Consider the following 13,624-nt stretch of genomic DNA (forward strand, 5'->3'; position numbering starts at 1 on the left):
TAATTACAACTTCCACTTATGTACTAGGAGCAGGGGCAGCTATGGAATCCCACAAATCATCCTCATGGTGTTTGGATCCCAGCCATCTTCAATCTTAGGCTGTGAACTTGAACAAATAGGCATGAAAAAAATGACACGCAAGTTTGAGAGGCAAAACTGAATGAATACAAAAACTTTGCATCTTTTCATGGCAAAAGAGTTAAGATCCTAGTGCCAATTCATACCATGTACCCTCATAATAGAAAAGCCCCTAAAAGCACAGTTCGAAATATCTATGCCTCTCTCTCTCTCTCTCTCTCTCTCTCTCTCTCTCTCTCTCTCTCTCTCTATGTGGGTTGCTTTCAGACTCAAATATGATGATTAGTATGCGAGTTTGTCTTCCAGCTATGCACATTTTGGTGTTAAAGGGGAAAGAAATATGATGATTAGTATCGGACGACCCCTGTCTTTATACAAGAATCTTCTCCATTCCAACCAACTAAGCCCCCCCCCCTCTCTATCTCTCTATCGGTTGAGCTTTTCATCAGTATGGTCTACTTCACTCCACTCAATTTTTTTTTTTTTTTTGGTGTTCAAGGGGAAAGAAATATGATTATTAGTATCGGACGACCCCTGTCTTTATACAAGAATCTTCTCCATTCCAATGCTCTTCCCCCACCCCCCATCATGCAACCTTTTTCTTCCTATCTTTTCTTTCTTCAATTCTAGCTACAAGAAAATCGGTACATGCAATTCTTAACTATGACTTGCTTGTCTTCCAGCCCAACACAGTGTGCAACTATGACTTCCAGCTATATATATCTGTCAAAATATGCTTGTCTTCCAGCTATGCACATTTTGCAAATATAACTTCCAGTTATATGCCAGCCTATATCAAACTATGACTTCCAGCTATATATATATCTATCAAAATATGCAAGTTTGTTCCAGCTATGCACATTTTGCAAATATAACTTCCAGTTATATGCCAGCCTATATCAAAATATGCTTTTCTGTCACATTTTTGATAACTTATCGACATTCAATACAAGCATATTTAATTGCCTAGTGGTGTGCTAGAGTAAAAACTGAGGGGATTTTGCATGGTATACTTCTCATGCATATACCAGAAAAATATGTCATAAGCTATAAAGTTTCAACAAATACCTTTAGCAGGAATTAAAATTCACTCCACTCAAATCATTTGGGCAAAGGTTGTGATCCATCCACTCCAAGTTGCATCTGTAAATAATAAATAGCAAATATTAATGTGACATCAATACCGGTGATATTAAAAATATAAAATGTTTAGAAGTATTACACTTTCTTGACTCCCAACCATATTTTGGAATCCACTAATGTCAAAAGCTGAGCTGACTGGAATAGTCTAGTCATACATAGGTACGAAAAAAAAATATGTCAAATGTAAGTCTAACAATGAATGTTTGCACAGAAATTTTCCAAAGTAAGGCAGCAAGTTTGCAAGAAAATTATCTATACCTGCACGTTTCCTTCAGCATCAACTATCTCAGATGGGCCAAATAAATTCCGACTCGTGTTATGAGATGGCGTATCTTCGCCATCTCGCTAATGGTCAAGTAACAAGTAAAAACTCTATATCAGCACAATATTTGCATAAATAAATCAACCCAAATAAACATGCATGTGGCAAATATTCTTATTATTAACCCTATCGAACCTCTTTACGTTTGGATCCCTTTACATTTGCTTTCTTCGTCCTCGCTTTAACCTTCCGTATTTCTTGCTCCATTCTGGATGCTCTCCTCAGAGATGGGGGTCTGCCTTTTCCGCGCACAACTCGTGGACTGAGTACTTTCTGCGAACTACCAACTGTAGTTGTGTCCTTTGTCATTAAACCAACATTGGAATCCGTTTTGGTCATTGAAGGGGGTTCTTGATTGCCATGATATAAATCAATCATTGCATATAACTTCTTACTTGCGTCTTCAGTATACTCTTTTGAAGTCGCTGCATGAGTAATCATCCGATAACAAATATTCATCAGACTTGAATATCTATTAGTATCTTCCCGTTGATTTCCTGTGTCATAGGTACTCTGGATTAACGTGTATCTCCGTTTGATATCTTTCCTCCATCGATCTAAAATGTACCTATCTGGCAAGTACTTTATCCCGTTACATTTCAATATGGCCAAGACATGCCTACACAGTATCCCCTTCATTTGAAATAACCCACATGAACACTTAACGTTGCAATTTTCCTCATTAAAGTCCACATAATATGTAACATGTTTCGTGAACTCCTCAACAGAAATTTCATCTTCTACCAGGTAGGTCTTCTTGGATCCATCCCTTCTAAGTAGAGATGGATCCATATCGAGCACACCCATAACTTGCTGCTGAACTTCCCTGAATTTTACATTTGTGTACAACTCTTGGAATCTCTTCTCGATTGGTGATCTAGATATGCATGGAATTGTAACGCTAAATGAGTGGAAGTCCAAACTGATTTCATTCTCGATTTTCTTTTTCAATGCATTGTCAAATTGGTCAACAAACTCCTTCAAGTTTGTCTTCGCATGAACATATCCGTCGAAAAAAGCATTCATACTTTCGCTCCGTTGTGTTGTACTCATGCCAGCCCAAAAATACTCCTTCAGAAATACCGGTACCCAATGTGTGTGCTCGACGTACAAACTTTGCAACCAGACATTCTCTTGCAAACTGTATGTGCTAATTAACTCTTCCCACCATTTCTCAAACTCTTCAATAGTTTGACTGTCATACACATATTTCATCAGTTGAGTTTTCAGGCCACTTTTGTAGGCACGATGAGAGCCAAGCTTCTCGGGGACTTTTTTCAGTATATGCTAGAGGCAAAATCTATGTTGGCTTTCTGGAAATACAATGGCTATTGCATTTTTCATTACTCTGTCTTGGTTAGTAATAATAGCTGGTGGGGCTATACCATCCATACACTGCAGCCAAGCCTGAAATAACCATATAAAAGTCTCTGTGTCCTCACTGGAAATTAACCCTGCTCCCAAAAGAATCGACTGCCCATGATGGTTTACACCAACAAAGGGTGCAAAGGGCATCCCGTATCTGTTTGTCAAGTACGTGGTGTCAAATGTTACCACGTCACCAAAATCTTGATAAGCTGCTCTACTGCGTGGATCTGCCCAAAAGACATTCTTTAACCTACCATCATCATCTAAATCCATCAAGGCAAAGAATCCGGGGTTCTTGTACTGCATCCTACAAAAATAGTCTCGAAGCGCTCCAGCACCACCTGCTCCAAGTCGTAGATGTCTTGCCTTATCGATGTAATTGCGACAATCTTTTTCCAAAAATGGCAGGTTCTCAAATCCTCCCGCACCCACAACAAGAGATCCAAAACTCTTATTCATTCGAATGCCAGCTAGGTCGTTAGTATCTAATACCATTTTTACAGTCTCACTAATTTCGTGGTTACATCGGAAGAAACGAGATTTCTGTAGACTCAGCCCGTGATTGTGGGTATTATTAACTGTGGTCAACTGCATCTTTCCCCTAACTTTTAAGGCATTAATCCTTGCCTTACAGTCAGTCTTTCCTGTCGGTCGTGGTTTGGCGACATTCATTGTCCTATTCCTCGCTTTCCCCCCACGGGCGCAACCAATAGTCACATATCTGACACTCCCTTCGTCATCCCTTTCACTCCTTTGAGTCATAGATCCAAACCCGCATTTCTTAGTATATAGTTTATAATAACTCATTAATTCCTCAACAGAATCAAACTCCATCCCCGCTTTTGGCTCCTCAATTATATCAGGCTCATCCATTCGGTCTAACGAAGGTGTCTCAGCAGTGCCATAACCACTTTCTCCTGACTCTGGCCTATCATCTTCACCTTGTTCATGAACCATAGAGGAGGAACATGGCGCTTCAGTTTCCCTACACCCGGGTGTATCCTCTTCAGTTTCCCTACACCCGGGTGTATCCTCTTCGATTCTTTCGGTTGTTCCGGAGCTTGTAGCCATGGGAGGAGTCGGAGGTCTCATTCCATATTGAAATGGATAACCAGTATTCTGCTAAGAAAAAAAGCAATTAAACTTCCAAAAAAAAGGAAAAAAAAAATACAACAACAACAATGAAGTTGCATCACCATAACAATGTTGCTTGGACATTGGTATGCATTTGGATATGTGATAAAAGCCGGTGACCATGCAGGCCCTGGTCCGTAACCGTGCATGTAATTTGGAAAGTTTGGAGCAGTTGTTGGGATTTCCTAACATAACAATAATAATGATAATTAGCAAATACAAGGTTGACAAAGTCTGAACAAATATTAAGATGCATATAACATACCGCAGTAGAGGGATTTGAGCTACATGGTGTTGACAGAGATGGGTTTTCCTTCCCTTTTTCCATGCTCACATGCTGCATTAAAAAAATTGTACAACCTTTTTTATAGGAGGAAAAAAGTTCAAAGAATTCAACATCTTTGAAAAATAGCGGCTTCTTTCAACTTTTTGCAACAATTCAAACATTTAATTTACTTCTAGAACTAATTATTTCATGCAGACAACCATAGCAGGAACAAGTTAATAATTATTGCATGCATATTCTGCTTCCATAACATGCATAAGCACAAATTTCTCTTCTTATTTTTTTTTTAAACCTATACTAACATTATTAGTATAGTGTTAGAAATATCTCTCCACTATCAAACTAAAAGAGTGGTTATGAGTGGTTTAAATGTTACGACTACAAGATTTAAATACATAATTTACCTAACCAATTAATTTAAATAATGTAACTCGTTAATAATAAAAATTGGAGAAAATATCTATATACATTCTGTATCACATGTAGAAGATTTTGATGGCACATAAATGATTGAATCAAAAGTTTGTTTCAAGAGGTAAACAACTTACAACACATAAAGGATGGAACCAGTTACCCACCTGCCACCCTTTGTTTATGGGGAGAAGAGGTGCCATTTGGTCCGAGGACCATTCATGTTAAAATCAAATGAATTCTGCCAGGTAGTGGATTTTCATGTAAATCACAAAAATTGATGCAAGGCTCAGATGATTATGATGGCGGTAAAAACTAAAATCCCTTTTCCTTCGAAGCCTAACTGTGCTCTACAATCTTGTAATACCTTTCTGCACTAATCATTCTAAGATAACTACTTTCGAGTGTCTAGTATGCAGCTTAAACTATGTAGAATTTTGAGGATAAAAATTAGCATTTGATGCCTGAAATATGTCCGTGGTCGGGAGTAAATGCTACCCTTGCATCAAGAACTCTCTCTTTCTTCATGGGAGTTATTCACTATGCAGATTTAATTTTCATGCTTAACAAAAGCAAGAAAACAAGGATGGAGAGATATGATCCTAACAGTATCAAGCTTCAGAACAGAGCTTCAAAACAGAGCTTCAAAACAGAGGATATTCATCCATTACATTCAAAGCACAATCCAAAAAAGAGAGATTCTTACCACACGGTGAAGATGAAGAAGACGAAGACCAACACGGTAGAGTACTGTGAAGAGGAAGACGACGACCCACACCGTGAGACGATGATGCCGAAGACCCACACCGTGAGACGACGATGCCGAAGATTTTCGGTAGAAGAATATTTCGGAAGAAAATAATCAAATCGATGATGATTCCCAGTATATTTCCCACTTTCTTTCAACAAGCAAAGCAAAATATTGAAACTTTCTCCGCACCGCAAACTCAGAACATGAACTCAAAGAAAAACATTCAGACAGCCATAGCTTGGAGAAGACGCTGCTGTTTTCATCTTCCCGCGTTGCCATTCTTCATTTTTTTTTTAATTGACGTGGAAAAAAAAAAAAAAATTTCTTTTGAGCCGACTGTGCGCCGTTTACGCTTCTCGACTGTACCTAAAAGAAGTGATTTATATATATTTATAATGTGAATATTTTAAATATTTATAGATATAAGAGGAAATCATGTTTCTAATATTAAATATGTTGCTTGAATTCTTATGAACAGCAGCCACAAGTGCACCCTCATTAAGGGCAGCATCAGACGTGAGTGCATCTTTTGAGGGGAACGCCACCCCCCACACCAGGTCTTATCAACAATAGAGGGAACTTCCTCGGCAGGGGTCGCAACTCATTCCCTGGGAGTAGGCAGGTCAGCGGCAACTTCGACACTCTCCACTGTGCCCTCGGGATTACTTGGGGCACGCCTTTCCTTAATGACATATAATATTTCAATGAAGTTGTTGGAAGCCGAAGATGAGGAGGACAATGACCCAAATTTCTCGAATAATGAGTTAGGAAAGAAGCCTCGAAAGATGTAAGGAATCATTTCGAAGAAGTTGGGATCTACCAACGAGTCCAGGTCCTGGGTACCCTTGACCGATAATGTCCTCAAGATAAAATATGTACAATGGAGTTGGAGGTTGCCGAGTCTCCCAATGATCTCCGGAAGCAGGCGTAGTAGAAGGGTTATGGGAATGCTGTTGGCTCCCTTAGGGCAAGCAGGGTCATAAAAAATGCGCGGCCTACTGCAAGGTTTGTCTCCCTCCATGCAATGCCTCTTTCCTTTAGGGTCTGAGTGAGCAGGAGCCGCCCATTTGTGTTGGCGGGCGGGCGGGCCTTGGACCTGTGGAGTCTGAGACTTGATGGATCACTGCGTGTGACTGGTCTGGCATGACCAAGAAACCGTCAATATTCTCCCAGGTAATAAAAACCTCCAAACTGACACGTAGATGAGATCCATGTATGGCATCTCCTCTTGGTGGGAGTCACCTTGAAGTTGCGACTGTTAAGGACAAGACTCCAAGAGGCCCTGACGGGAAATTCTCCACAGACTGCCTTGCCAGCAGGAAACTCCCAACCAACTCTGGAGAAAAAGAAAATAGCATCCCACTCCTAGATTCCCCCATCGCTTCAAGGGCTTGCTTCCATACCACACAATAGGACAACATGCAAGATCCTACTAGTGTTGGGTAAGAGTTGAGCATGAGCCATACCCAAATAGTCTAGAATATCATGAACCGGGCGGCAGAAAGGGAGTTTCATCTACCTCAATGAGAACATGTAGATGTAGAGCCTAACATGTTTGGCAGCCCCCTCCAAATCGACTGTACCGCTGCGTGAGCTGGGAAGACTCAACCTCACTAACTCAACAATGTCGTACTATCTCCTCAGAGAGTCTAGTTCCACTTGGTGGCGGTAGCTGTTAGGGTAAGCATAGACCAAAGTCAAAGCCGAATTCTTTTGTTTTTTACTCCGACTTCAATTCAGGAGTCCAATACCGACCTCTGACTCCCTATCTGACAAGTGCAAAATTCGATCCGACTCTAAGCTCCGTTGAATCGGAGTGGAGTCAGATTTTGGCCACGAAATTAGACTATATGTTTTGAGCTTTTTTTAGTGGGCTCTATTTAAAATTATGATCCAATTGATTTTGTAACCCCAATTTTTGGGCTGATATGATGGATTCATACAAAGTTTATATTTTGGAACAAACCATTGAAAATGCCTTAGCAAGTCAGGAAACATAATTTTTAAGCTATTTCTTTTGGGCTCATGCAATGGGCTCTAATATAAAGCCCATCTTTTGGGCTTAAGTCTTAGCAAACTTTGCCAAAAAGATCTAAAACATTTTTTGGATCCTAAGTAAACACATAAGAGCATTGTCATTGGATTAACAAAAAGTTAAATTCAATGAGAATTTAGCTATTAGGTCATAAAATCCCTCACATTGAATTAGCTATATTCTAAATATTTAGAATATAGCTACAGTAAAGTCTAAACTAATTTCCAAATTTGGAACACACTATTCATTCATCAAATCCCTTTTATATTATTTATTTCTCCATCCTTTAATATCAATTATTTCTCTCTCCATTTTAAATGACAATTGAAAAAATATAATTAGAATATAATTACTAATTAATATATAATATTATGAATAGTAAAATATGATAAAATAAAATAAATTCATAATTAAAAAAATTAAAAAATTTTTAAAATTATTAATTACTCATTACTATATAATGAATAAATGGATAATCCAATTTGGAGATTTGATGTGAATAGTCAAAATTAAATTTATCTTATATTATTTTATTGTCATATAATAAAAAAATAGCTATTCCAATGTAGAAACTTATGTGAATGTAATAGCTAAATGTTAAATTCATCTTACATTCATAAAAAATGTACTTTAATTTAACTAATCTAATGAGAGTGCTCTAACAGTATGAAAATAATACTTTTTCCATATATACTAAAATAGGATTAAAAATACAAATCTTCAATCAAATCTCAAACTGCTTCTCTTCAGTTTTTCCCATCTAAGTTGTAGCTGTTAGAAGTGAGAAGAGAAAAAAATTAATGGCAAGAGAAGATAAAATGCCACTAAAAAAACATAACAATATTGGTGAAAACCTTGACTAACACACCTTAATCTTTCGTCACGTAGTATACTCGCCATATTGGTGATTAATTCTACAACTTCAAATTATGTAATGTAGCTCGTATAATGTTTGGCTTGACTCGTATAAACTTGGATAACTTCGTGATTATTATTTTCTTATAGTATTGCCTCTATATTTATATTGTGAATATTTTAAATATTTATAGAGATAAGAGAAAATCATGTTTCTAATACTAAACATGTTGCTTGAATTCTTATGCATATAATCATTGATATATATATATATATATATATATAAATAGATATAAAATTTATAAACTTATTAACAAAGGGTAAGAGTTTTGTTTGTCCATATTTTTTTTATCAAGTCATAAAACACAATATAAATAATATGCTTTGTCAAAATAAAGTAACTCGTGAATAAATTCAAACTTGCTAGAGTATTAAATGACTTGTTCATGAGCATAAAATGCAACTCGATGATAACTTTGAGTTTGACTAATATTCAAATAAAAAATAAATAAATAAGACTTGACCATCCACTATTTGCTCGAACTCGACTCGTTTACATCCCTAACTCATACAAAAAATGATTAAGGTTTGATAAAGAAAATGACTAAGGTTTGACAGAGAAACTTGGATACTTAGACGACATACCATTCGAACACATTACAATTGATCTTTAGAGACAAAATATTTTAGGGACGAATTAAATTTCGTCCCTAAAAGTACTTATTTGGGACAAAAATTAAATTTCTTCTCAAAACATAGAAGTAGTTTTAGCTTCTTTTGAACAGGAAAATATCTGTTCGAACTAGATTTTCTGAGAGAAAATATAGCGTCTAAAAAAAATTGTCTGAATGTTCACAAACACGTTCAAATAGTATTCTAATTCACGTTTGAATGGTTGTGCCGGGTCTAATAGTTGTGGCGGAAAAGTATAGATAGTTGTGCCGGGGGAAAGGTCGAAACTGTTCGAACGAGATTTTTAATCATTCGAACTAATTTCTTGGTGGGAAGTTATAAATAAATCTGGCGCGGATGGTTGCTATATTGTTCGAACGTTCCCATACATATTCGAACAATATTTTAATTCACATTCGAATGATTACGTAACTGTTCGAATAATAGTTATGGCGGGAATGTATACACAATTGTGCCCAGGAAAACTTAGATCCCGTTCGAATGCTATATTTAATCATTCGAACAAATGTTTTGGTGAGAAGTTATAATTAAAATAGCATTTGAACGGTACTTTTATGCTCGATCAAATCTTTTAAAAATAAATATTATTTGAGTATATTAATTATCATTTTTAAAAGATGAAAATGATACCTATACAGATTTATTATTATTTTTGATAAATTAAAATATATCATATATGTTGTCCTAGGAATTTTATAAAATTAATTTAAAAATTAATTAATGACTTTTGTTTTGGTAAATAAGAATTTGAAATTAAAAAAACATTACATTCTAGGGAATGCCATTTTTAATATTATCATGAATTGGTAAGTAAAGTAAGGAAAATTATTTTTGATAAGAAACGAGCTAACTATATATAACAAATAAAAACAATATAGTAGCTCTTGTAGCCTGTCTATCAACACTGGCATCAATAGAAGTTGGATCATGCTCTGTGCCACTATCTTGTGCCGCTAGAACATTAATGCGAGCCTTCCACAAGTGGCCCTTGCTCTTGTTAAAGGTGATCTTGTTAAGGGCCCGATCTGTGGTTGGCTCTGCTATGTCATTAGCACATGAACTCCCGATTGAACTAGGAGGTTAGAGATAATGAATGCATACAGTAGACTACCTCCACTAGAATACCATGACTCAGATCGGATGTGGATGAGGAAGTATAGAGGCAGATCAATCTACTCTCCTCATGCTATCCGTACCATAAATCGAGCCCATTCAATGCTGAAGTCAATCTTGTGCTTCCTCGAATCAATATTATGATAGACAATCAAATTCATCATTCGAAAAAATACGATACAATCAACTTGTTTGATCACCTTTCTGCCATCATATGGAGGAGCCGAATCGTCATGCATCAATTGACGAATCTCATCGTGAGTGGGATCATTGTCTACTAAAGCCTCATCCTCGATGGCATCTTCACCATTTGTCCCTGCAACTGGTTGTTGTGTAGGGTATGCACCAAGCTCAAGGGGGATCCCAAGAAAGTCAGCGATAATGTCTGTTGAGATAGTAATACTCACTCCCTGAATAATGAATTAGAAGGACTCCTCATTAGCCTCCATCTAACCCATGGTTCAATAAAACTCACTCACCATGTCAGGATAGGCTAACCCCCTTTGTTGACTGATCGAGTTCTATTCTCTGTTGCTGATAATAGATAATAGGCTCTTCTCATCCTAAACAAAATCGTAGAAGTTTTCTATAATGATATCCTGCTCAACCAATATCGGCCTCCTTGGCTCACTAGCTTCACTGCTAGGTTGGCCCTCCCTCCCACATTTCCTTCCAACATATGCCATTAAGTCACTGTTCATAAAACAAATAGACAATGAATATAAATAAAATGAAAAATTGTTCATATTATATTGAGTACTGTTCGAATAGAAAATAATATGTTTGAACTAAAAGGTAGCCTATTCAAATGCTAAATAACAATGTTCGAACAAAAGCGACACTTGTTAGAACGATTTATACACATTCGAACAGATAAATATATTGTTCGAACAACATCATCATATGGCCATCATTCTGATAATTTAATAATGTTCAACAAAAGTTTTTTCGGTTTGAACAGAAAAAACTTATTTGAACGAATAGTTAACTCAAATTTTTTTCCCGTACGAATGTGTAGTGCCACTTTAGAACTGGAAAATGTCTGTTTGGAAAAAAAACTATTCAAATAGTTTTCAAGCCGTTCGAAAGAGCTAACCCATGAAGATCCATGGCTGAGTCGACTCAGAACCGAACCAAAAAATCAACAATTCATCAAGAATAGTTGGTTTTAAGCATACAAATTTATATGGACTCCATCATTTCTAAGGCCAAATGCCGTGTGTGGTAGACGAAAAATGGATTTGATTCGAAATTCGACCTCATTTTCAACCTATTTTTGTCTTAATATCAAGCCCATATAGAAAAGGATGGTGGGCCATAATTCTTAGACGACAAAAAAGGTCGAAATACGACGATGATTGGTGGCGAACGACGGTAAGTATTCAAACTGTTTGTGAAAATATGAACCGTTTGATATTAAACTGGGTCTTATGCCTCGAACAACCACGTTCGAACTAGTATTTTAAAGTTCGAATAGTTTATTAGAATGAATTCATCTGCTCGAACTGAACTTTTCCATTTGAACAAAGTTTTTTAATAATTCAAACAACAATTGTTCCGTTCAAACTATAGATTCATGAAGCTTCTAGAATATAGTAATATATTATAACTACTATATATATATATAGTAAACTATATATATACTATAATATATATATAGCATACTACTATATAGCGTAATAGTATATTAATAATACTATACTAATACTAAGATATACTAATAATATACTATACTATGCTGTACCCATACTAATATATAGTAATTAATATAGTGATATACTAATATACTATACTATGTTGTACCCATACTAATATATTATACTATACTATACTAATACTATACTAATTAGTATACTATACTAACATACTAATACTATACTATACTACTATATATATTCTATACTATATACTATAATACTTCTATATACTATACTATACTATATCCTATACTATTATATACTATACTAGTATATCAGTATATAATATATATATATATATAGGATATTATTATAAAATCTAATATTATTAGAATAATTTGTTATATAATAATATTAGTATATTATATATATAATATAATATAACGGCCTATTAATTTAACTACCTTTGGACTATTCCTGTTCTATTATTATAATAAACGTTTGAGCAGATTCGTAGCAACTAGGCGCCATCCTGAAACTTTCATGTTCGAACGGGTATATTACCGTTTGAACAATAAATATTCAGAATCAAACGGTCTTTAAAATTATTTGAATGAAATTACCAAAATGTTCAAATGAGATATTTAACCATTCGAACAGAATCTACATTCTTATTCAGGTGAGAGATCACATGCGTGGGAAAACTTTTCCTCCTTATTTGCGAATTACATTTAAGGAAATATGGTGGGAATATTATGGTATTTGTGTTCGAACGCATTTGTAAAACATTCAAACGGATAAAGGATGTATTAAAGCGCACTGAAGTTAGGCACCATTCATGTGAAAATTTTGTATTCGAAGAGGTAATTTAGCATTCGAATGCAATGTCCCACAATATGAAGTCCTATATATACTTCCATGGAAAGCTTGTAGTAGAGAGAGAGGCATCGTCCTAGAGAGAGAGAGAGAGTGATTAGAAGTACTTTGTTTGTGGATTCATAGTGTGGGAAAAGTTGAGGTTTGTATTTTTTTTGAATTTATTTATGTATTTTGAGTTAATGTAAAAATCTTGAAATTTGATTTATGATTTCTCTCATATGTAGGTTTTGGTGATTTGAGGAGATTTATTAGATTGCACAAATTTGAGGTAAGATTTGTTAAACATTTGGGAAAGAATAATATGGTGATTTGCGAAAAAAATGGAATAATGTATTTGGGTATATTGTGTGATTTGTGGAAAGAACTAGACTAATGTACTTGGGTATTGATGTATTTATATATATATATATATATATATATATATATATATATTGCGTGCTTTGTGAAAATTTAGTAGAGTAATGTTGTTAAAATATGCATAGTATGTTAGATTATTTGGGAAAATATGTTGGTATGTTAATTTAATATAAACCCAAGGGGATATTAATTTTGAACCCAAATAATTTAAACTATTTCCATAAAATACCCAAGTTAGAATAATATGATTAATTTGCATTAAATACCCTAATTAAAATATAAACCATAAACCCAATGGGATTTTAATTTTGAACCCAAATAATTTGAATTATCTCCATAAAATACCCAAATTAAAATAATATGATCAATTTGCATAAAATACCATAATTAAAATATAAACCATAAACCATAAACCCAAGGGGATATTAACTTTGAACCCAAATAATTTGAATTATTTCCATAAAATGCCCAAATTAAAATAATATGATTAATTTGCATAAAATACCCTAATTAAAATATAAACCATAAACTAAGGGGATATTAATTTTGAACCCAAATAATT

General features: G+C 35.1%; 2 protein-coding genes and 1 long non-coding RNA gene across 3 annotated transcripts; all 3 read right to left on the bottom strand.

The window, feature by feature from the left end:
* Nucleotides 1–34: 34 nt before the first annotated feature.
* On the bottom strand, nucleotides 35–1,879 carry LOC108988865. The gene is made up of 5 exons (XM_035689918.1): nucleotides 1,679–1,879; nucleotides 1,480–1,566; nucleotides 1,301–1,366; nucleotides 1,147–1,221; nucleotides 35–99 (listed from the first exon to the last, which is right to left on the bottom strand). Exons 1-4 carry the CDS (start codon nucleotides 1,850–1,852, stop codon nucleotides 1,180–1,182), a joined length of 369 nt encoding a protein of 122 aa, XP_035545811.1. The 5' UTR covers nucleotides 1,853–1,879; the 3' UTR covers nucleotides 35–99; nucleotides 1,147–1,179.
* A 951-nt stretch (nucleotides 1,880–2,830) lies between these two features.
* Nucleotides 2,831–4,003, bottom strand: LOC118348428 (protein FAR1-RELATED SEQUENCE 5-like). The gene has a single exon (XM_035690051.1). It carries the CDS (start codon nucleotides 4,001–4,003, stop codon nucleotides 2,831–2,833), a length of 1,173 nt encoding a protein of 390 aa, XP_035545944.1.
* Nucleotides 4,004–4,113: 110 nt separating this feature from the next.
* Nucleotides 4,114–5,547, bottom strand: LOC118348391. Its single transcript, XR_004801486.1, has 3 exons — nucleotides 5,449–5,547; nucleotides 4,311–4,382; nucleotides 4,114–4,230 (listed from the first exon to the last, which is right to left on the bottom strand). It is a non-coding gene; the product is annotated as an uncharacterized LOC118348391 (long non-coding RNA).
* Between the last annotated feature and the right edge of the window lie 8,077 nt (nucleotides 5,548–13,624).

The sequence above is a fragment of the Juglans regia genome, chromosome 5, assembly GCF_001411555.2.
Source record: "Juglans regia cultivar Chandler chromosome 5, Walnut 2.0, whole genome shotgun sequence".
NCBI lineage: Eukaryota > Viridiplantae > Streptophyta > Magnoliopsida > Fagales > Juglandaceae > Juglans > Juglans regia.

Excerpts from the sequence above, each read along its gene's own strand:
- LOC118348428 (XM_035690051.1), bottom strand. The coding sequence starts at position 4,003 with ATGAGACCTCCGACTCCTCCCATGGCTACAAGCTCCGGAACAACCGAA.
- LOC108988865 (XM_035689918.1), bottom strand. The coding sequence starts at position 1,852 with ATGACAAAGGACACAACTACAGTTGGTAGTTCGCAGAAAGTACTCAGT. Across the intron at positions 1,567-1,678 it reads AGGGATCCAAACGTAAAGAG|CGAGATGGCGAAGATACGCC; the intron begins GTTCGATAGGGT and ends CTTGACCATTAG. Across the intron at positions 1,367-1,479 it reads ATGCTGAAGGAAACGTGCAG|ACTATTCCAGTCAGCTCAGC; the intron begins GTATAGATAATT and ends ATGTATGACTAG.